At 34.4% G+C, this 24,728-nt stretch overlaps 1 protein-coding gene across 2 annotated transcripts; it reads left to right on the top strand.

The window, feature by feature from the left end:
- The first annotated feature begins 172 nt into the window (after nt 1-172).
- Nucleotides 173-20,522, top strand: LOC133286813 (BTB/POZ domain-containing protein FBL11). Of its 2 annotated transcripts, none has more exons than XR_009748177.1 (19): nt 173-584; nt 766-816; nt 918-1,038; nt 1,246-1,387; nt 1,524-1,573; nt 2,955-3,043; nt 3,133-3,238; nt 6,138-6,174; nt 6,278-6,435; nt 7,155-7,674; nt 7,798-8,079; nt 8,731-8,876; nt 10,362-10,709; nt 16,741-16,984; nt 17,631-17,686; nt 18,350-18,430; nt 18,982-19,058; nt 19,171-19,215; nt 19,314-19,365. XR_009748177.1 is itself a non-coding variant. In XM_061484270.1 (19 exons), exons 1-19 carry the CDS (start codon nt 409-411, stop codon nt 20,253-20,255), a joined length of 2,904 nt encoding a protein of 967 aa, XP_061340254.1. In that variant the 5' UTR covers nt 173-408; the 3' UTR covers nt 20,256-20,522. The 2 variants fall into 2 exon arrangements, 1 of the variants encoding a protein (XP_061340254.1); XM_061484270.1 differs by lacking the exon at nt 18,982-19,058 and adding an exon at nt 20,076-20,522 and having other exon boundaries at nt 19,314-19,385.
- Nucleotides 20,523-24,728: the final 4,206 nt, after the last annotated feature.

Here is a 24,728-nt window from a genome sequence, read left to right as displayed (position 1 = left end):
TTCCCCCCCTTATTTTATAGAGTAGTGAGATGTAAAAAAAAAAAAATAGCTGCGTGAAGAAGGAAAAAACCGGTCGAGGGAGAAAAACAGAACCAGATTATATTAAGAAACTCATAAATCATAATTCAAAGCGTTTCAGTTTCAGTCCAAAATTCATTCACAAACGCGATAACAATGCTGGATAATTTAGTTACAGTTAGTATTTTAATTAGCCACGGTACTCACCATGACTAATTTAACTAGACGACGGACTATTTGACAGTGATATATTGTCGTTTTTGTAAGTCCGCCGTAAGAGCAATCAGAAGCGTCGTTTAACCTGCAGCTGTCGTGAGCGACGAGGAGCATAACAAAATAGCAATTTGTATTCCGATTCGGAGCTACGGTCACCACGCTAGCGACTCGTCCATGGAGGCCTCAGATGATGATGAACATGTTATCCTGGTTTGCACAAACCCTGATCCAATTGAATCGACTGAGAACCAAAACGAAGAGATTCTTGTGTCGACCATAGATATTCTCATTTGTGATTTGCCAACGATTCTGAGTTTCCGGACGATCAAAGTTCAAGCACATCGCAACAGGTTCGTTATTTCTTTCCCTTTCTCTCTCTATATATTCAACCACTCAAACACACTCGCTAATACTTTCTGTTTGTTTCTCGGGAAAATAAAAGAATCCAACGAGATGGCAATTTAACTTAACTTTTTGCTCATGCCTCAAGTGTCAGTTAAGCTGCAATTGTTTTCATTCTATGTGCGACAGGCTCATTGAACAATCACTGTATTTCCGGGGCCTCCTCAGCGGGAGCTTCAGGTAGACAATATGCTAATATTACTCTTTTTTTTTTTTGCTCGTCATTCTGTTTAATTGAACTCGAGAGCTTGCATAAACTATGATTCTGGTTACTCGTGTAGTGAATCATGCTTGGGCTATATCACTATCAAGTGGAATGTTGGTGTATTTATGCAAATTCTTAAGCATATGTATGGCTGCCCATTGGATATTACTCCGGATAATGTCCTCCCTCTTTATGAGGTACATGGTTTTTGACATTTATACATCCAACTTTTTTTTAGTCTAATGCTCTCGGTACAAGAGGAGCTGTCATATTCGTCAGGCATTCCGTGACTGTAATGTTCTGATTCTTTATTTTATTTCAGGAGTTTAAATTTGTAACTAATATATTCGTCATTTTCTCAGTCTAATGGCTAATGCTGTTGGTATTTTTCTTGTATGTCTCAGGGTGCGCTTTATTTTGGAGTGGAGACACTTATCTTGAAGTGTGAGATGTGGTTTTCTGAGGTATTTTCACCCAAAGGATTTCAATCAACCCTAATAAAAATGGAGGATTTGATCCAAATTTGGAAATTTGGCTTGGATCATGGTAAACTTTTGTTATTTTTACATTTTTAGTGGCAAAAAGGATTAACTTGCGACTTCAGGACTTTAGTTTTCATTTTTGGCTATAACATTATGGGGTTCATTCTAACAGTTTTTCATATTATGCATTGCTTTTGCAGCAAGTGACTTTATCCTGCACTTATGTGTGGACTACCTAGCAAGAAATTTTGTATGTACTCAACTTCTTTCACTAGAGCTTGAGCAACAAACAGTAATCTCATGTTTCTCCTTAATTATAACTTTCTGCCTGTTGGAATGGTTGTTCAATTGCTAATAATACATGGTTATATTTCCTCATAAAATAAATTTTATGTGGTGCTTTTACTTGTATATTGATTAGACTCTTTTTATTGCTGAAATTTTTGACTAATGATCCATACATTATTACATTGGTATACCTTTGGTGACAATTTCTTTAGAGTTGTTCTTCCAGGACATGTGGATTCCAAAACACGATATGATATCACAGGGAAATGAACTGAGACCTATGTCCTTTATATTGTGATTTTATTTTATTCATGCATGGTGGTGTCTTTTATCTTGTAGTTTTTTAATGTGCATCCTCATGATACAGTGCCATCGAGTAACATTTTCTTTTCATAAAACTATTTGTGAGCCATGCTTGAATTTGAAAACTCAAAAGTGGAGGTTTGGATATTAAAAACAGACTTCTGCTAAAGATCAGATACATTGATACTATTAGTTGGATGACATAAGGAGAAATCAAAGGCAGTTACACACTTACCTCTTTATATTTCAAGTAAGCTAGCTTAGATAAGCACCTTCAGTTAACTTGTTTGGTAAATAAGATGTGAACTTTATGTAGTCTATAGTTGCATAAGAAATTCACAAAACACTTGTATCTGGGACTTGAAAAAGTCAATGGTTAGAAATGGAAGTTGTTAGTTAGATAGATAATCCTCATCCGTGAACAAAATTGAGAGAAAATGTGTGAGCGATTGATTGAGGAACAGAAGACTTATTTAATGGATGCTTGCTATCAGATTGTTTTAGTTTATTCTTTTATAATTTTATATTAATTACTGTAGGAACATGAAATGAAATAAAAAAGGATTTTCATATGTCTCCTTTTTACTTACTAGTTGAAAAATAAAAGAAAAGAATATGTTAAAACAAGGAAGCTAGAATTTGTTTCTTGATTTTCGCTCTGCTAGGCTAAACAATGTAGGTAGAAGTAAAAATTTTGCCAACATAACTCGGGATGGATATTTCTGATATGGGCTCTGGTCAGCCTGTCTAAAAATTTTAAGATTAACGACTATGAAACACAAAATATCCTACTTCTTTCATTCACGTTTTACTGGATGTGCTTTTATTGCTTTGCCTTTTTGGACATCAGTGGGGTTCGCTTCTTTTCCTGTTTCTGTTAGCTAAAAATCACTAGATGCTCTGTTATACTTTAAAAGTGGTCTGGGGATTACTTTTCAGTCAACCAAATAGTAATATATCTTTTCTGCTTTTTGTTACACTTGATTTTATTTTATTTAATTAAATTAGACATGATATTTTTTAATTCTCTTGTTTTGCAGATGTGGGCAATGCATAGCAAATTTTTTGGAAAAATTCCATATGACCTGCTGTTATCTTCAGTAAAGCACCCTCACTTGACTGTTGACAGGTTGACTGATTATTTATGAAATTGTTTCATTCAATCCCTTGTAATTTAATATGTAAATTTAAGATTCTAATGTTGTAGTATATTGACAGTGAAATGCATCTTTCTGATGCACTTCTTCTCTGGCTTGAGAGTAACATGGAAAATTTGGAGAGGCCGAGCAAAGCTGAAGACAACTGCAATGAAATTTTAAAACAAGTGAGATCATATGCCTCATTATTGATATTGAGGCCTTGAATCTATTCTTTAATGGAAACAGTCTTAGGAGAAAAATACACGAAGAACCCTACCAAATCCTATTTTTTCCATCTGCTAAACAACTGGATATCCCTTTACCAAATTACTAAACGTGAATGATATCAATGATATGTAATTTATGGACAAGGTACTTTTGAAATTATAGGGAAAATATGTAAAGGAAAAAAAAAATATTACTCTGAATAATTTGTGAAATGGTATGTTGATGTATAAAAAAACACAATCATAATACTCCTATTTATACTAATAATCTAGGTCAAATACTACTACAACTAGTACGAGCTTCGCCCAATAACACTATTAACATAATAATAACAATTTTAAAACATCAAGAATCCTAATATTCTTCAATGTAATAACAAGAATCTTAAAACATTTAGAATCCTGATATTCAAACTGTCTGACAGTTGCCACAAGACTTTAATGGAATATGCATTTTGTTTCCATTTGTGGTTTGATATAGAAAGGAATTTCTCTATTGCTCAAGCCACAATTCTCATATGATTTATAGTCGTATGAAGAAACTCTATGTTGCACCGACACCGATACAGGACACGACACTCTGACACGTCAATTCTAAAAAATGCTAGATTTCGACATGTTAAGACACGTTTTGATATTAAATAAATTTTTAATTTATGTAGTGTATATTATATTTAATATTCAATAATTTAACAAAAAAATGAGCTAAACCTATAATACTCATCAATTTTGTAAAGAAACATAAGATATACCAAATATTTATATTAAATTCAATAAAATGGTAATCGTAATCCAATGAATCTAATAGTTGGAACTAAAAAAGCAACGCAACTCAACCTTTGAACCTTTTTTTGAGTCTCTGCAATGCGTGTTGGAGTGTCGGGAAGTGTTGGACACGACACGTTAGAGTTTTTGAAGTGTCGGTGCATCATAGAAGAAACTCCTTGCATGGAGCGTAACTTGATCTTGGTTTATATATGCTATTCTCAGCTCAGTTTAAGCTGTATACACTGTCATGTAGTTGATGGATATGTCACATAGGTTCTTCTGAAAAAAAGAGAGCAAATACTTTGATCATTACATGTTTAGTAAAAATTACTTACATCTCTCTTTTGTTTTACAAACCTACAAAAGCCCTACCCAAAAGCTATGTAGCACTGACACTTCGACACGCTCAGACACATTTTAATACGCTTCGACATGGTGTCTGGCACGTGGTCAACATTCCCGACACGTTGACCAATTCGACACACGAATTTGACCGTGTCCGACACGGTCAAATGACATTTTCGTAATAAAATTATGATTTTTAAAAATTAAAATATATTAATAAAATTAAAAAACATTTAATAAAAACTTAAAAATCACCGTTTCTGAACTTTTGAAGTTCCATTTGGATCCTCTCACCCTTGTCTCTCTCTCTCTCTCTCTCTCCGGTTCCATAGAATCCGGTAATGGCCGATGTTTTTATTCTCTCCGATTCTAAAATCATCACCCACGAACTGAAAAATGCAACTGCCATAGTTCGTTGAGCTTCCTTCTCACTTCTTGTTCTGAGTTTCCTTTTCATCCTCCTCCTTAGCCCTTTCCCGGTCGTCGGAAACATTCTCCGGCGTACTCAGAGTGACCGGAGCATCTTTGAATTCTGTTTTGCATCGATTTACTTCTGTTCAACTGCAGAATCTTTGTTCATTGAAGAAGCTCTTCTTTCGCTTTTTTCTCTTTCTAGAACTCTATAAACCTTCCGATATTGCATCTTTAACCGGTTTGCTTACATCTTTAACCATCGCTGGAAGAGAATCTCCGGTGACATTGAAACAATATTAATTGACTATAGTTTTGCTAGTATTAATAAAGTGCAGAAGTAATAGCAAAAATCACTGTTTCCTTCCCCTACATGGGATTTAGATTTTTGTAAATCTTTTTGGATACCAATGGTTTTGACTACAAATTGGTTTAGTTTCTTTTTATATTTGAGTTATTGAATATGAAATATCTACTATGTAAATTAGAAATATTATTTAATATTAAAACGTGTTCCAACGTGTCAAAATCTAGATTTTTTTACAGTTGACGTTTCGGAGCATCATATGGTGTCGTGTCGCGTGTCGATACTACATAGCCCAAAAGTGTAAGAGAACAACCATATTTTACTATGAAAGAACAATACTCATGAAATATGATCATCTGTTATTGAACATGGTTGTTCCGTTCAACTGTAAGGATTTCCATGGCCTTTACAAGAAAAGAGCAGTCTGTGCAAAACTGCAATGTAATATAAATCTTGTGTAATTTAATCACACAAAAAAATGAAAAAAGTTGCCCAAAAATACACTCAGAAATTGGCTGGTGTAAAGAGTATTATTTACTGATGCACATGGATGATTACAAGCATTGGCATACACAAGGGGTTCAAATGGAGCAGCCCTTGACTGCCCCTAACCTCCAATGCCTATCCCAAATGATGCTGTCTTCTCCCCAGTCTCTATCTCCCTTCTAATACTTCTTGCCTTTATGTAGTTATCCTCCTATATATATTCCATGACAAATTTATTGATCCTTCCTCACACATACATCAAATATCGCAAGAGTTTGTGCTTATTTTTCAAAAATATGTAGATAAAATATTTCTTCATTGTTCCACATGTAATTATATTTTCATCAACATGATGTAAATGTAATTATTATATCATTTAATTTATTTTGAGACATAATTATTAATTAATCAAACTCATAATTTTTATTTTTATTTTTCCATCTAATTTCTGGCTATGCCATGACGACGAGTATGCTGTATACATTACCATGACATTTATACTTAAATCTTGCATAACCTTTTACTTTTGGTTCTTAACAGATTCGTGTGGGCCTTTTGCCTTTGTGGTTTGCTGCAGGTATACCATTTTCTTGAGCTTTTACCCAAAGCATTTAAAAGTCTTTATTCTTCATGCAGAAATTCCTAGATGATGTAAGGAAATTTTTGTATGTGTTTAACAGGAAAAAGAAACTCTCTTTATTTTAGGCAGCAGGCTGAGGAAAGTCTTGATTCAATTTTTAGACCACTAAGTATTCTACCTATGGGCTCTCTAGATATTTTTGGGTATAGTGACTTGCAAGTACAACATCTCAGGATTCGACTGACAGAATATTTGAAGGTGCTTTTAGTACTTGGAAGCCGCTTAATGATTTTGGCTTTGTTTATTGTGTTCATTTGCTTGAGCTAAGGTGCCTTTAATGCTTAGTATTTACAATATTGCCTATTTTTACAGAAAGAAAAAAAATTGATTACTATCTTGCATTGATTTCACAACCCCATCCTCGCTAGTTGGGGTTTAATGGAGAGTTTTTTTTATTTTTTTATTTTTATTAATTGCTGGTATATATTTTGTTATTGAACTTATTAAAGTAGAATTATAAAATGAATAGGCAACTTCCCTCCCTAGCCCATCCCAACTTAAGTGCAAAATATATATGTCAAAGATGATACTATCTTTTATTTCTTTTGATGAGATGGACAAAAATATAATACAAACATTGCAAACTCCTTATTTGACAAGATAAGCATTGCATGGGCATAAGTCCACTTTTGTTGAATGTCAAGAAATCAATAAACGTTTTTGTAAGGTTCATTATTCTTCTAGCTGCATAACTTCAATGTGTTTGGTATTTTGACACTTAGTAAATCAATGTTTTGTTTAAAGTATCTATTGGTTCCTTCTGGTATTTGGTTTCAGTATTTGCAACTGCTATTTAAGCACATCATTTCGTATACATGTCTTGGGCCAACTAGTCTTTCAGTTTACTGCAAGGAGTCTGTGATCATCTATTAGGAATGCTTTCATGCTTTTGTGATGCAAACTTTCATTGCGTGCAGAAAGTGAACCTTTCTGGTTGTCCGCAAATAACGTCTGCAATACTGCTTCTGTCAGTCATCCCTTCATCATATCTGACGGATCCCATGCAAAAGAAGATTATAAAACAGTTCTTTATTAATTCTGGACATCCTATAAGAGATGAATGTGCATTCCCACAACAGCTGTTAAAAACCTTTACCTTTGAAGCAGTTCAGGAGGTGGATATCTCAAAGTGTGGAAGATTGTGTATTGAACATGCTGTTGATTGCTTCTGCAAGTCCTTTCCTTCTTTAAGAATATTGAAAGCAGCTTATCTTTTAAACATCAGGACGACCAGTTTCCTTCAATTATTGGAAAAGTGTCCTTTGATCTGCGAAATTGACTTGACTGTTGATATTACTCCACTAATACCAGCATTAGTTACAGTTTTATCTTCTAGCTTTAAATATATAGCAGTGGAAACCATGTCATTTAATGAAATTGGATCTCCGCTTTCTAATATTACAAAACTCACATTGGAAGGAAGAACTGATGTCTGTGGTAGGATGCTTTTCTGGTAAAAATTATTCATGTTGGACCTAAATAATTTTGTTCTAGTGTTAGATATTGACTTTGTTAATAGCCAATGAATTATTTTATTTTATTTCTTATTGTCCATGCCAGATTTGGGTCTCCAGTATATCTCCAAATTTTGTGTTTCATTGTGTCACCTGAATATTAAAGGATGCATTTCAGTCACTGATATTGGCATATCAGATCTCATACTCAGATGTAAAAAACTTAATTCAATTGTGGTTTGCGATACTTCATTTGGGATAAATTCAGTTCAAGCTCTTTCCTTAGCTATTTCTGATGATGGCAACTTTTCCTCTCTACATCCTAAAGATAAGCATTTGAATTCTGTGGTGTCTAATCTTCAAACACTGCATATGGGTGGCTGCAGGGGTAAGTTGTATTTCTATTAGTTTATTTTGATGAACTGCCAAAATGAATCTGTAGATACTTGTGTTCTACAAATTTTCAATAGAGGCTTTTTGATACCTTTTACTGGCTGCATATGTTTATAACACTCAGAAGTTATTGAGGCATTGCATAATATACTTTATCTCATTTGGATCAAGTTTTATATGAAGATGGTTTGAACAGAACAAAGGACTGATAAATGAAGATGGTTTGACTTACCTAGTTTTGTGTGATACGATGAAAAATCTACATTTTCCTTGCTGTATATCTTGCTTTTGATGCAACATAACTTTAGTCTAGTAATAATGATGCTACCATTGCTCTGGGTCACCCTTTTAATCTCTCAAGAGGCCTTAATATTTTTATACCATGAAGAACTAGAGGTTCAGCCTACCAATTTTTTATGTTTTGTTTCCAGACTTTGGCCTCACTTTTAAGGTGAAAGAAGTGACATGAGTAGTAACCTGATCAATCAATTATTGTTTAAGCATAATAAGGGACTAATAGTTTATGCTTATAGTTGAAAACAGCTTATACAGCACCAAGTACGGTTAATTTGAAAGGGATATCTTACAATGTCGTAAACTTTTAGTTCTAAATTCAAAAAGATATGATATATTAGTTGTTTTGTAGGTATTTGTGAGTCATCTATACTAGAGCTTATGTCTCGTGCACAAGTTTTGAAGAGTTTATGCCTGAGAGGGACTGAGCTGTTTGACCAGGCACTGTATAATTTCATAGGTTCTTCCTTGGAGATGCTTGATGTTTCAAATACCGAGGTTTGTTGTCAAATTTGTGAAAGTTGGCATGTTTTTGTCTGTCTTTGTCATGAACCAACTATCTCAAAAAGTTCAAACTGTTAGATGAAGATATATGATTAGTTTTTATATTTATATCTCTAACACGCCTTTTCACGCAAGAGCCCTTTCGGCTTGATTTACTTGTTGACAATGCCAAGACCCGCCTATCTTGTACTAAGAAATTTTATAATATTTATTAGAACAATGGGGCAACAAAGATCGAACTCTAAACCAAGGTCATGGAGGCATTGATACTATATCACGAACCAACTATTTCAAAAGTTTGAACGGTTAGGTGAAGATATATGAATGGTTTTACGGAGCAGACAGTGCCACCATGCATGATTGGGGCTACACAATGCAGAACAGAAACCACGTGTGTGAGAGCTCAATGCACCAGGGTCTTGGACTAATGGGCTCTTCTCATTGGTGCAATTTAGATCTTCTGTTCACTGGCCAATTTTTTTTTTTCCAATGGCTGGAAAAGTTGTCAGAGAAGATGCAGCGGGTTGCCGGAAGGACGATGCTGCAGGAACTATCGGAAACTTGAAAGACGACACTGTTTCCGCAAAAATTTTAAGGGAGTGTAATCGGAATATTTGCTTCCATTCTAATATACAACTGCAAATTTATTTTAGTCTGATAGATGGTAGTTAAGACCTATGATGCACTGACACTTCAAAAAACCTGAAGTGTCGTGTCCGATACTCCAAACGTGTTGTAAAGACTCAAAAAAAAGTTCAAAGGTTGCGTAGCGTTGCGTTTTTAGTTCCAACTATTAGATTCGTTGAATTACTATTAGCATTTTATTGAGTTTAATATAAATATTTGGGATATCTTATATTTCTTTGCAAAATTGATGGATATTATAAGTTTGGCTTCATTTTTTTGTTAAATTATTGAATATTAAATATAATATACACTACATAAATTAAAATATTATTTAATATCAAAACGCGTCCTAATGTGTAGAAATTTAACATTTTTTAGAATTAACATGTCGGAGTGTTGTATCGTATCCCGTGTCCTGTGTCGGTGCAACATAGGTTAAGACTTACATGACTAGTTTCCACCTAAAATAACTAAGCATGATTTATATGTCTCTTGGTGATGAATAGTAACTGTTGTTTTAGATGCATTAACTATTTACTTACACAGTAAACCTTTATACTTGCTTTAATTATAAAAGCTAAGTCAAAGTTGGGCAGTGTGTAGTTCAATTTCATTGCCTCTAGTACAAAATCCCCATTTGTGCAAATATCTTCTTTTTGCTTAATCGATCTATTTGCTACCATTTTATCATACAAAAGTTCTGCAGTAAATTGTGATTGTTTTGCTGTGACATTTGGGCTGATTCTGACACCACGGAGTACACATATCTAGTATTTTGCATCCGTGCTGTCATTATTTTATCATAATTGACTTTGTTTTCTCAATTTTATTTATTTATTTGTGAACTTGCAGATTTCTGGAGCTGCATTATCTTATGTTATTCGCAGAAATCCACATTTAAAGTGTCTGAAAGCAAGGGGTTGTAGATATTTATTTCAAGAAGACAGTTGTATTGAAAAGAGAGACTCTAGCTTTTCCTCTTTGCATGAAGAACTACATGACGAGTTAGGAAAGATGTGTAGATTAGAAGAAATTGAATTTGGATGGGGTTTTTCTTCCTTCTCTTTGAGTTCTCTGGAACCTGCACTGATGTCATTAAAGACCATCAATATAGGTTTGGGTGGGATGTTAGGTGAAGATGCATTAAGACGATTACCTGCTATTTGTCCCTTGCTAGAAACAATAATCCTTCATTTTCAGGTAATAACTACTTTCCCAGAGGATTTTAGGTTCCTCCCTGAAGAATGTAGAAAAATATTTCAATTGATCATGGTATGGAAAAACAATGTCGAAACTTTTTCCTTCAATTAACTTCATGTTTAAACTTTTCCAGTCAATTAGTTTAACAGAAATGCAATTCCTCATCTACAATCCATGAAGTTACATTATGATTTGTTACGCAACCAGTCATATGGAAGGACTACCCCCAGGAAGATATCTCAACAGCAATAAAGAGAGGTTACTAGAGTTATGGCAGCCTTATGAAATAAAAGAGAGGTTATGAGAGTTATTGATGCCGAAAGCGCATAGAAAAGTGGCTAAACAGAAAGTTAGGATTTCATAAAAGAGTAACCCTTTGGTTCTCAATTTCTAATTCTCAAATAACAAAATTTAACTCCTAGAACAAGGGTCATAAGAATCCTTTTATAGACTAATTACAAATTGATTCAAAATTCTAAATCTAAAATTCTAAAAATAATAAAACTTCCTAAAATAAATATAACAGTAATTAACATCTAAAAATAAATAAAAAATTACAAATAAATAATTCAAAATACATCCCAAATTTTTAATCTCAAATCATGCCAAATATGTTGCTTTCCTTTTCTTTCCAAACAAATCACAATCACAATCACATCTGCTGCTTTATTGGGACTTGGATTTGATTGCATTTTGTCATATTTCAAATCACTGCCTCTTTCAACAATTCGGCCATACTTATTGGGCCACAACTCTGGTTGACTACGAGTTTCTTGAATCAATGGTTGGGCCATGTACAATGGGCCAACTATAAGTGCATCATTCACCCTTACTAGAAAAGATTCGTCCTCGAATCTTGTTTATCTCCACTGATCTCAATTTCCGTAGACAAAAATTCAAATGTTAAATCTTCCTCTATTAGATCTTCATAATCTGATTCACCATCAGATTTATTATAGATTGGATTATCATCATAAATTGAATCTTCATCATAAGATGGATAATCATCATAAATGGGATAATTATCAACAATCGGATAATCATCATAAATTGGATTATCATCATAGATCCAATAATCATCATAAATTGGATTATGATCATAGACTTCAAAGTCAGGAATCCTGATTTGCATCTCGATATATTGAAAAGTGGACTGATTTCCAGGTTGTACTTCCCAATTTTGTCCCTGGTTTAGAATCCCCAAGGGATTGACGTCCTCTTCTTCGTCATCAGATGCGTCATCTAATTCCATTCTTTCTTTGGATTGAATGCCCAACTTTGTCCACGCAAGTCGCCGCTCCAAATATTGAATTTCCATGCTCTGCACCTCCACAAGAGTTTGCTTCAAAATTTGAATTTTCATGCATATCCGCACGAGTCGTCGCTTAAAATCTTGAATTCTCTTTCTTTGTGCCCGCACACATAGTCGCTTCAAAACTTGGATTTTCTTGTTCAACGCTTGCTCAAGTTGTTGCTTCAAATCCTGGATCCGCCTTCCGAGCTCTTCATTTTCTATATCTCGCGGGTCAATCTGACGCAGTTGTCTATATTCTTCAGGAATGAATCCACGTTCCCTACCCTCGTGACTCTGCCAGAAAAACACAGTGAGAGGGAAAAAAAGTTACTGAACAGTTAAGCTTTGAAGTTAATTGGCTCACAGAGAGTAAGTTGTATTCAAGAGAGGGTACAACCAACACAGAGTCTAGAAATAAGCTATCAGAAAGGGTTAAGGATCCTTGACCAGTAATTTGAGGTACCTCCATTGGCAGTGGAAATAACGGATTGTGAAGAATTACAGAGATTGAACAACTGGGAAGAATCTTTAATCATATGATCAGAAGCACCTGTATCAATTATCCAAATATTATTCCTAGACAATGTATAGAAAGCAAGAGACTTACCCAAAATACGGGATTGAGTAAAATTGGCAGCAGGGACAAGGGCATCTCTAGCGGATACATTAGTCATGGCTTTGGCAGGTATTTTCTTCCGGGAACATTTATTGAAAAAATACGGGGTTGAAGATTCAGAGGAGGTTTTGAGATTATTCATGGGAAAATGGAAATTCGAATTGGGTAACAGAAAAAAAAAAAAAAAATCGAGTGAGGCAAATTGAACAATACGATGTGGAAGGTTTAATGAAAATAGGTTCCTGGATCAGAAACGCTCTGATACCATGTCAAAACAATGGTGCCATATTATGAATATTTCTGTGTGTATATTCTTCCTCTACTGGGGTAATTATATACATAAATGAGGACTCTAGGTCCATTACAAATTAACTGTCAATCAGCTATGAATAAGGAAATGAAATAACCTGTTACTATTTCTATTTAATACAAAACTCCTATGATTATGTAATTGTGTAATCAATGATTAAAATTCCAACAACTGTACAACTCAGCAAATTTTATCTCATTTCCAACTCCTAGAATAAGGGTCATAAGCACCCTTTTATAGACTAATTACAAATTGATTCAAAATTCTAAATCTAAAATTCTAAAAATAATAAAACTTCTTAAAATAAATATAACAGTAATTAACAGTGTTTTAAAACCCGACTCGGACCGGCCGGGTCGACCCGGGACTCGGTGGGTTCCCCGGTCCGAGCGGGTAGTTGGACCGCTTCTGCAGTCAACCCGGATTGGACCGGTTGACCCGGCCGAAACCCGACGACCCGGGTTAGACCGATTATTTCTTTTTTGGTAATTTTTTTTTTTGTTGATAAGAACTCTTGAATTAAATTATATTCATATTTTATGATGAATATGATTAAAAGTAAGGTGGAAATAATAAGGTATTTTAGATTAGTACAGTTCGTTTATATAATTTAGTTGCATCTTATAATGATCTCATGAAGTTCAGTGGTGATAAACACTGATGGTCTCATGATCTCATCTCAACGGTGGACACTTTTTTTTAGTGTATATTTCATGCATACTATTTGTTATCATGATAACGGTGACACTTTTTTCTTAGTGTATATTTCATGCATATTATTTGTTATCATGATTTAATTTATCCGTATCATGTCAAGCACAAAAGGTGCATTTAACTTATATTGCAATTTTAATCCAATATTAGGATATGGTCTAGAGCTAGAAGCTTAGAAGTATATAATATTTGCTATCATTGAAAATCAATTTATTTTTTGAAGCTCATTGATAGTTTTCTTATGTGAATTTTTATTAATATAAGTAATACTTTTATATTTTTAATATGTGAACAGTAAATCCGGTTTAACCCGGTTGAACCAGTGACCCAGTACCTCGACCGGTTCGATGACCGGTCCGAGTTTTAAAACACTGGTAATTAACATCTAAAAATAAATAAAAAATTACAAATAAAAAATTCAAAATACATCTCAAATTTTTAATCTCAAATCATGTCAAATATGTTGCTTTCCTTTTCTTTCCAAACAAATCACAATCACATCTGCTGCTTTATTGGGACTTGGATTTGATTGCAGTTTGTCATATTTCAAATCACTGCCTCTTTCAACAATTCGGCCATATTTATTGAGCCACAACTCTGGTTGACTACGAGTTTCTTGAATCAATGGTTGGGCCATGTACAATGGGCCAACCATAAGTGCATCAGTTATGACATTCGTTATGAAATAAATAGAGTTATGGCAGCTGTTATGAATTAAAAGGTTATGAAAGTTATGGGTTATGAAAGTTATGGCAACCGTTATGAAAATATCCTAGATATAAGGAGGAATCTCTTATAAATAGGCAGACAATTTGTTCTGTGATTGTTTGGCTGAGAATCTTTCTCATATTTAAGAGCTAGTCCCATGGCAAGAGAGTGCTCTTGTATTCTTTGTTTACTTTAATAAAGAAAATCTTCCTAGATCATAACCCGTATCAATTGAACCGACTTGCCGGATCTCATGGAGAAGTCGAAGGAAGGAGCTTTGGAAAATTCTTTGGAATTGTTGCAGTAGGAAACCAGCGCAAACATTGCTTCAATACACAAAACTTTGGACGGGATGGATAGGATGCGTGATCTCATAAAATTGTGGATGATCCAAAATGGGGTCAAAATGCCCTGGTTCACGTTCTGGAGGAAATGCCAACCCTCGGATCTTGAACGAGGATGCCATGGTGGGTTTTGAATGAGGCTGCTGTGGACACTAGTTTTGGAGCTTTGGAGAATTCTACAATGATCTTGAAGAAAGAGATTACCTTTTGAAATCAAGAAGGTGCAATCTTTGGCAGAGAAGGAGGTTCTGGTTGCAATGGATGTTTGTGATGCAAAAGCAGAACACAAAACTAAAGAAGGAACAGAGAATGTGCAAGAAATTGCAAGTTTGCAACTCGAATACGAAGAAAAAGGAATACAAGATTCATGATGAAATAAATATAATGGAGAAATTGCAAGGAGAAATGCACCCAAAACCAAACCATGTCGAGATGAAACCAAAACATGATGCAATAAGGACTAGACAAGTCTTTATTCCTGAAAGAAAGGTCAGGAGGGTCGCAAAATAAAGGAGGAGAGATGAGCCCTGTACAAATGGGGGTACTTCGCGCCAAGGCGGCCTCCCTTTCAAGGGTCAAGCGGATCTTGGGTGTGAGTGAGCATGGAAGCATGACATGCGGAGTTGGTCCAGGGATCAAAACTTCCTCTATTTCACAGGTGTTAGTTGTGATATACCACAAATTTCATTAGTCAGCTCGACCTCCCTGCACTAATAGGGCCAGCCACAGCTTCATCAACCAAAAGTCATTACATAAGCTTGACTTCCCTAGTTTGTCCACGTCCTCTATTCTAGTTCAGGTCTCATTATTCAGTGCTGTAAATGTGAAAAATAAAAGACCTAAAGGAGGCACAATCCATGCTCAATTTTTTTCCTTTGTCTTGATCTTTTGTGTGGCTTACTTTATGCATTCAGGTTATCTATTTTCAATTTTGACATTTTTGCAATGACTTTGTTGGCTTGGCCCCAAGTCTATTCAAGTCCAACAACTTTCTTTGGCTTGAAAGGGGTTACTGCATTAGGATTTGATTGGTCTACATTTTCCTCCTACTGTGGCAGTCCACTAGCTAGCTCAAGGTGCACTAATGCTAATATTGCTATTGGATTTGTTCTCAACATAGCACCAGTACTTATTGGTTAAATGCCTATGATGCCAAGTATTTTCTAATATTCTCAACTTATTCAAAGAACGAACCTGTACATCTCAGCACATTTTTTGCAATGACTTGTGGCCTTGGATTCGCAGAACTTTCCACTATTGTTATGCATGTTTCCTCTTTTTTGGAAGGGAAATATGGTTACTTCATGAGGATGCTTCTTGGAAAGATATTATTTCCATCCAAAGTCAGTTTTTTGGATTTCAACCTTGGGGATAAGATTGTTTCACAGGAGGAAGGTATTGTTTCACATGAGGGAGGTATTTCTTATGGAAGGATTAACCCCGCAGGAAGATATCTCAACAGCAATAAAGAGAGGTTATGAGAGTTATGGCATTCATTATGAAATAAATAGAGTTATGGCAACCATTATGAATTAAAAAAAAAGGTTATGAGAGTTATGACAGCCGTTATGAAATATATCTTAGATATAAGGAGGAATCTCTTATAAGATAGGCAGGCAAGTTTTTTTTTGTGAGTGTTTGGCTGAGAAGCTTTCTCAGATTTAAGGGCTAGTCCCTTGGCAAGAGATTGTTCTTGTATCATTTGTTTACTTTTATAAATAAAATCTTCTTTTTACTTATTTTTATTTATTCTAGCAGTCAGTTATTGAATTCCTAGATCAAAACCCATATAATGATTTCTTCACGTCTTCAACTAGACAAGTCAAGGCTTGTACTCTGAACTAGTCTCATCAATTATAGCTAAAGTGTTGCGTTTCCAGTTCTTCTCATATGTATGTGTATGAGATGTATGTTTCTTATTTTATCTATTACTTGGTCTTCTGTTACTTCGCTCCATGTATGCTTCTTCTTTTCAGTTCTTGGATGTTGCAATGCATTTCTAAAATTTTGTTCATTGCTTTCTTTGTTGTTTTGGTCTTTTACAGGTGATATCTGATATTATTGTGATGAACTTAGTTACATCTGTGATAAACTTGCAAGTATTAGCTCTGTGCTATTGTTTTGGTGATATATCCAACACAAGCTTCAAATTCCCCATGCAAAATCTCAGAAAGTTGAGGCTTGAAAGAGTAACCCCTTGGATGACCAATGATGATCTGGTTATTCTAACTCAAAACTGCAGAAATTTGGTTGAACTTTCATTGCTAGGATGTTCTCTTCTTAACTCAGGTTAGGATTTATTAATCGTGAAGATGATCAACTGCCCTTGGCTTAATTCATTGGACATGATTTTGTAACACATGCCTCTAGTTTGATTAAGTTGAACCCTCATGATATTAAAAATATTAATAAACACCAGAACAACCAAAGTATGCCATTTAAATAATTGTTTTGTCTTCGACTGCTACAATGGAATTCCTTGGTATTTGCAATATGGTAAATTTTCTTTTGTAGAATTATAATACAGTCACTGCAACTTTAATCAACCGGTGATAATATACATGTTTGTCAATTGTTACGGTTCTGAATTCTTTAAAGATGGAAACGAAAAGAAGAAAAAAGGAAATGGAAGAAAATAGGATCTGTTTATTGATGAGAAGAGAAACAAAACAACACACAAGAGACACAAAACAACAGACAAGAGACACTTCTCTTACCAAGGGGCACTCCCCTTCTAACTGAGCACTCTCAGCCTATATTCAGGAAATACTAAAACTCCCTCCAATAGTAAGGACACACCCCTTTTTTTATACAAATAGAACCATTCCACCTAACTAACTAACCATCTCCTAACTAACTAAGTATATTTCCTAAGGAATATTCTTTACCTCCTAATACAAGTCATATCAGTCAATGTTTTTATTTCTCATTGCAGATTCTCAACATATAATTTCATGTGGATGGCCGGGCTTGGTGTCTATCCATTTAGAGGTTTGTTAATTTTTCCATTAGAAACAATTAGAATTACCTTGGTTATAACTTATACCATGTTGATATATAATCATGTATAGTCATACACAATGGTTGTATGTTTTATGTAATATGAATATGATGACTTAGTGAGTTTCCCAAAAATTAAGCAACATATGTGGCTTACAGCTGTCAACTTGAGAAATTTTAGAAGAATGTATAATTTTTTATGTTGGGAGACAGGGACGGGGGGATTGGTCTCCATTTTTGGGACCTCAGAAGATGTGCTGCTCATGCATTTGACGTGGAGATGGAGTGCTTATCCCTTGATTGATGGCGAATAATTTCTTTTTATATATCAAATGCTTATTGTATAGATCATGCATATGGTCATAGTTCCTTCATTGTTCACGAGTGTAAAGAAGAGACATGGAGACAACGATCATGAAGAGAGAATCCTTACCTTTGTTTGTGACTGCACTTGACATGGAGGTCTTATTTATAACAGGGAGTGAAGAATAGTACCAATGAGTGTAATACAGTAGTGCAACTGTAGAACATCTATATACAGAATAATAATAATAATAATAATAAGATTCTTTTGTTCTAAAGCTATATCATACTATATATAGAAGAATAGGTTTCTGCATGTAATTTTTAATTGCTAGGATACCTATTGTTTAGGACTGTGGAGAAGTGACAGCAAATGGGGTCTCTGCTCTTCTTGACTGCATAGCGCTTGAAGATCTCCTGTTGCGTCATAATGTGAGCTTTCTATAAGCCTTTTTTTTCTTTTCTTTTTTTAATAAAACTATTCATTGCATCTTGCATGTATATTTAAATTATGAACGGTGGTCAGATGATGAGTTATTCATGCATATTTTCCAGTCAATGTATTTGGGTTGTTTCCATCTTGATAATTAATTTTCTACTGCTTCTTAGATTTTACAGTCATCATTTAGATTAATGTAGCATTTTTTATTGTATCGTTACACTAAATTCGGGATTTGAAATGGCGTTCTAAGTATATCACCATGGATTATATCATGAAGATTATACTTGTAAAAGAAGCAAAAATCATGATTTGTGAAGATAGTCTAATATGATTGCCACTCTCCTTGATGTCACCTGATGATTCCAAGTGCAAGAACATGGTATTTGAGCCCTGTTGTGAGTTTAATGATTGGTATACAAATTATTGTACCATCCGTATTCTTTGATTGATTTCTATTTTAAAGACATAAACATTTCATTAGATGATAATGTGGGAAGTTGATTCTGATGAGAACCACTTATAATTACAATTGAACAAATAGATGTCAGCTTTCTGCTCTTTGGGGCATCTTTTGTGGAGTTATTTTGCCAACTTTGGGTGTGCTTTCTAACATACGAGGTATGCTTCTGCAAAAAAGAGAAGCTAACATTTTCTGTGTGGATCCCTCTGGAATTTTCTAATCTTATTTGAAATCATGCCATTTACTATTGACTTGACCATAAATATGCAGGGCCCTGGGCTACGGAGAAACTTTGTTTTTAATGCTGCTTTAAAGGTTGCACTTTGCTTATGTTTATTTTTATTTTTATTTTTGGTTTTGTAAAATGTTATAAACTTGAAATTAACTGTTGTATCTTTTGTCATAAATAACAGATGCCATTACTTCGAAAACTGTCACTGGATATATGCGATGCAAGCGAAGGTGATTTTGACATTCCGAATAATGTAAGTCAGTGTAGCACCATCCCTCTTCTATAATTAGTTATAATACCAGTTCTTGAATTGTCATCGTAGTCTATGGGGAATTATCATACATGTGCAAGTCTAATGTCTGTAATTCATCCTGTCATTTTTTATTCTTCGTGCTTTCATTTTGTGATACAATGGATAACGTGTGGTCAATTTGAGCCGGTGTTATCCTTTGAGGATTAGCACATATTCAAGGGCACCATGGAACCAAGCAGATGTTTAAACCTTGGGACTAACCAGGTGACACTTCCTCCCCCAAAAAATAAAGATTGAGGGTGAGGAACATGTTAAATCAAGGGGAGGGTAAGTTTATTTTATGATAAAAAAACAGATAGGTGTAATGCAATGGTATGTTGGTTTGGTGTCATCCTCACTCATTTTTCTAAGCTTATATTCTATTGAATCTCCATTAATGCCAACTAGTTTGGGATAAATATGACGCTGATATTGATATCTTGTTGAGTTTGTCTCGTTAATCTACGGATTGAGAAAGGCAAGGCTGCAAATCAGCCGAGACCATGCATGAAGCTATTTCATGTACATTAAGCCTTAGCTTTTTGAGATGGTTCGTCATGATACCCAGTGAACTCTAATCTCATTTGTCTGTTATTCTGTTAAAACCCTCCTCAGGCTTTAGATGTTCTGATATTTTTGTTTGTGCTGTAGTATGCAGACAGATGCTTTTTAAGTACCTTGAAGATAACAAGATGCAAATCTCAAAGATGTGCATTTAATCTCCCAGTCTCTGCCCCAGGGGCTCGTAGAAGATCCGTGCATGTGGAAACGCTGGTGCTTGTGTGGAACAGCAGTGATCTCATCAGAACGGTGGTGAAGGAAAGGCTTTAGTGAATACTTGTCTTGAGCATTAATTAGATAATTCTCTGGTCACATCACCCTCCTCCCAAGATGAAGGGTTCCTTTTACAAGTGATTTGGTGGCATGAATTAAAATGCTTATAGTGATTAAGAAGTTGGTCTTCTTGCTTCTGCTAAAAGTTGGCTTTTCTGAAATTTGTTTGTATTAATTATCTCTTACGTTCTTTACCCTAACTCAGCTAATAAAACGACGCTAAGATGCTTGAGAAGTCAGCGGTTGCACTTTGTATGATGATGATCCCTGTTTATGTTGCTCATGCTTTTTAATCTTTTGAGCAAATCGTCATCAATATGCTTTTGCTTTGTATTGCATAACAACGTGCATATTGGTTTTGATTGACTTTTAAGAAAAAAATACTATCTTTTTAACTTTATTTCTTACTGTTTTAAATCAAAAGCTTTTCAGCATTTACCCTTCACCATGATTGTATGACCCGAATTAACTCGGTTGGATTAGAGAACCTGTAAAGACTCCTGGCCGGTTTGGTTAGTATTTTGTGTAATTTTTCCCATTACCTGATCTAGTTTGGATGACCCACTGGACCTATACCCAATTTTTCCTTTAAAATTTTCTTTTATTTTTAAAATGTTGTGTCATGTATATATATATTTTGGGTAACTTTATCTTAAGGGAGCTGAAGCCCAACCAAAAATATCTAATAAATAAAATCCACACGGGTTAATGTGGCCGTTCAACTTCAAACTTCAACCCGAACTCAACAGGAGGAGTATCAAGAGTAGGATGTACGGTATCTTTATATCAGCTCTAACTTACGAAGCATCGACACTTCAAAATTTTTGATGTACCGTGTCTGACACTTTTTGACACTCCAATACTCATTGCAAAGATTCAAAAAAAGTTTAAAGGTTACTTTGCATTGCATTTTGAGTTTCAACTATTAGATTCGTTGGATTACGATTAATATTTTATTGAGTTTAATATAAACATTTGGGACATCTTATATTTCTTTATAAAATTGATGGGTATTATAAGTTTAGCTTTATTTTTTTTTGTTAAATTATTGAATATTAAATATAATATACATTACATAAATTAAAAATATTATATAATATCAAAACGTGTCCTAACATGTCAAAATTTAACATTTTTTAGAATTAAAGTGTCGGAGTGTCGTGTCGTATCGTATCGTATCCCGTGTCAACTTGCAAAATAAATCTTTTTTTTTTCAAAAAGGGATTTGTTGTTCCTGACTCTGCTTCACCTTAATTGTTATTTGAACAAATAAAGTGATGTCTTGGTCCAAGTGGGAATAACATTTCTCTTCTGCATGTCCATAGAGTTTTGAAAAATCCAAACATCTCAGAAATAGGTGTCGGTGCAATATAGGCTCTAACTATTTAACCGATTTTCCTGGTGATTCTCTTTCCAAAACACATGCTTGATTTGCAATTCCCAACTTGAGTCCAAGTTTATTGAAAAGATATCTTTCTCGAAGAGGTTGAAATTCTTTCTCACAAAGTCAATTCACAATCCAGAGAGAATCACGTAGAAAGTTCCGTAGTTTGATTATATCTCCATGAAAACCAATATATAAGTAACTCAAATTAGCAAACACATTATTTACACTTGGTGATATAGTGTTGGAAACAACTAATGACAAATTTGGGAGACGGAACCTTTTATTGATGAGTAATGATTGATTAGTTGCAATCCACTGGCTCGCATTAACTAGGACAAATCTCATTTCGGATACTTGGTTCCGACTGAAGGAAAGAAATAAAAATACATAGGATGTGGTTTATGATATCTGTTCGACTGGAATAAGCTTTATTTTATAACGTTGACCATTTTTTGAAGTAACAACTTTGATTAAAGCCGTCCAATTAAAGGGATGTAGTCATGTTACAACTAACTTTGCATTAATAATGAACAACGATCAATTGACTTGCTAAAAATGACATCATCGCTTAGCGAATATGTCGACTTTTGATTTTGGAATTTGAGCACTGAGTATTTAAATACTTAAATAAGAAGTTATAATTACTTTAAATATCAACAAATCAGCAACGAGATTGGGGTAAATGATTTGAACTAACTTTGCATTAATAATGCACAAGTATCAATTGCCTTGCTAAAAATGATATCATCGCTTAGCGAATATGTCGACTGTGATTTTGGAATTTAAATATTTAAATAAGAAGTTATAACTATTTACATATCAACAAATCAGCAATGAGATTGGGGTAAATGAAGGGATAAAGGGTCTAATCTATTAAACAAATCAAGAGGCATAAAAATAAAGACTTAAAGAATAAGAAAACATGTTTATTCCGCATACATGTCATCTGCACATACACAACAGGAGTAGCAGCTAGGCCTCCTCAAAAGCCAATGATTGAAGCATAAACACAAGGTTCTAAGTAGATCTAAATAATATAGCCACAAATAGACATCTCGTGAATGAGATAAGTTGCAAGAGTCACATGAACTCACAAATGGGATTGAATGTTGACATACTAAGGATTATTATTAGGGATGCTAAACGAACAAGGGGCTTTTAACCCAGCTCGTGAAAGCCTGACCTTACATTTTTAAAATTGATTGTTGGAATTAGGCTTGGACTTGTATAAAAGCTCGTTCAATAAAAAAGTATCAGGTTCCAATTTAAAAGATCAGACTTAGAATCTCTCAGGCTGGCCTATTATTCTAACTTTTATTATTATTTTATATTTTTTATATTATCCATAATAGCCCCCCTCTCCCCTTAATCCATTTCACCCCATTTTATTGGTTAAATAGACTTTTTGAATAGTTTTGTCTTATATTATGTTGTTTGAATATATATTAAATTTATGAATCTTTGTGGAATTATTAGAGCTGTTGATCGTATATTATATTTGGATAAATTTTTTTTGCCTTATTTTTTTTAACAGGTTAAACCAGGCTGTTGAAAGGAAGTTTAAATTTGAAGTATTGTTGTATTTGTTAAGATATTGTTAGATAGGATTTGATTGTTAAAGATAATTTGTTTAAGTTGTTTCCTAGTTATATGATAGGTTGTTATTTTCTCCGTGTATATATAATCCTCATTGAAGAGGAAGATTAATCAATGAAATGTATTTACTGTACTCATGTTTAGTTTCTAACATGGTATCGATTTCTGATCCTGGGAATTTTTTTCCTTTACAAAGTTCCTATTCTATTTTTTTTCCCTCACTCGTTATTTTCCCTACCCATATTTTTTTTTACCCATATTCATTACCCGAACCCAGCCCGTAACTCTTTTTTCTTCTTCTTTATGAACCGTACAACGACCCGTCCCTTCCTTCCTTCTGAAAAAACCTTCACAAAAATAAGACTTGGCAATTAACTCCCTTACCTAGAGGCAAGAAAGCAATTGGATGTAAATGAGTGTATACGGTAAAGCTTAAGGCAGATGGAAGTATTAACAGATTTAAAGCAAAACTTGTGGCAAAAGGGTATACTCAAAAATATGGTGTGGACTATCAAGACACTTTAGCTCCTGTGGCTAAGCTTAATACAATTCGAATTCTGATATCAATAGCAGCTAACAGGGATTGGCCTCTAAAACAATTTGACGTCAAGAATGCCTTCTTGAATGGTGACTTAGAAGAAGAAGTCTACATAGATGTTCCACCAGGAGTAAAATTAGCACCATCAAAAGAGAATACAGTTTGTAAACTAAAAAAAAGCATTGTACGATATTAAACAATCACCCAGAGCATGGTTTGGAAGATTCACTCTAGCAATGAAGAAGTTTGGGTATAAGCAGAGCAATTCAGATCATACACTGTTTATAAAGCACAAAAATGGGAAGGTCTCCATACTCATTGTTTATGTAGACGATATGGTATTAACAGGTGATGATGTAGAAGAAATGAAACTACTAGAGAAGAGGTTGGCTGCTGAATTTGAAATGAAGGACCTAGGCCAAATGAAATACTTTCTGGGAATTGAAGTTACAAGATCAAGACAAGGAATTTTTCTGTCTCAAAGGAAATATGTTCTAGATCTCTTGGCCGAAACTGGAATGTTGGCTTGCATGCCAACTGATACCCCGATTGAGGTGAATCACTCCTTAGCAATTTATCCAGATCAAGTTGAAACTGATAAGAACAGATATCAAAAGTTAGTGGGAAAATTAATCTATCTATCTCATACTAGACCTGACTTTGCATACTCAGTAAACATTATAAGTAGGTTCATGCACTCTCCTAGCGAACAACATATGGATGCCGTATACCGCAACCTTAGATATCTAAAAGGATCACCAGGAAAAGGTCTCTTGTATTCTAAAAATAAAGCTGGAATAGAAGGATATTATGATTCAGACTGGGCTGGAGATAAAACCACCAGGCAATCAAGTGCTGAGGCATAATACAGAGGTATGGCATATGGTGTTTGTGAGTTATTGTGGATAAAGAACATCCTAAATGATTTGAGAATCACATATGATCAACC

The sequence above is a fragment of the Gastrolobium bilobum genome, unplaced genomic scaffold (genome assembly GCF_033153095.1).
Source record: "Gastrolobium bilobum isolate Gb01-03AN ecotype WA unplaced genomic scaffold, APGP_CSIRO_Gbil_v1 utg8265, whole genome shotgun sequence".
Taxonomy (NCBI): Eukaryota; Viridiplantae; Streptophyta; class Magnoliopsida; order Fabales; family Fabaceae; genus Gastrolobium; species Gastrolobium bilobum.
Note: the sequence above shows the minus strand (reverse complement) of the source record. Positions and strands in the feature narration are given on the sequence as shown.

What these genes read in the sequence shown, in the direction of transcription:
- LOC133286813 (XM_061484270.1), top strand. Translation starts at nt 409, where the DNA reads ATGGAGGCCTCAGATGATGATGAACATGTTATCCTGGTTTGCACAAAC. An exon ending in ATGTTCTCTTCTTAACTCAG is followed by an intron (nt 16,985 to 17,630) that starts GTTAGGATTTAT and finishes TTCTCATTGCAG; the next exon opens with ATTCTCAACATATAATTTCA. An exon ending in ATTTTGACATTCCGAATAAT is followed by an intron (nt 19,386 to 20,075) that starts GTAAGTCAGTGT and finishes TTTGTGCTGTAG; the next exon opens with TATGCAGACAGATGCTTTTT.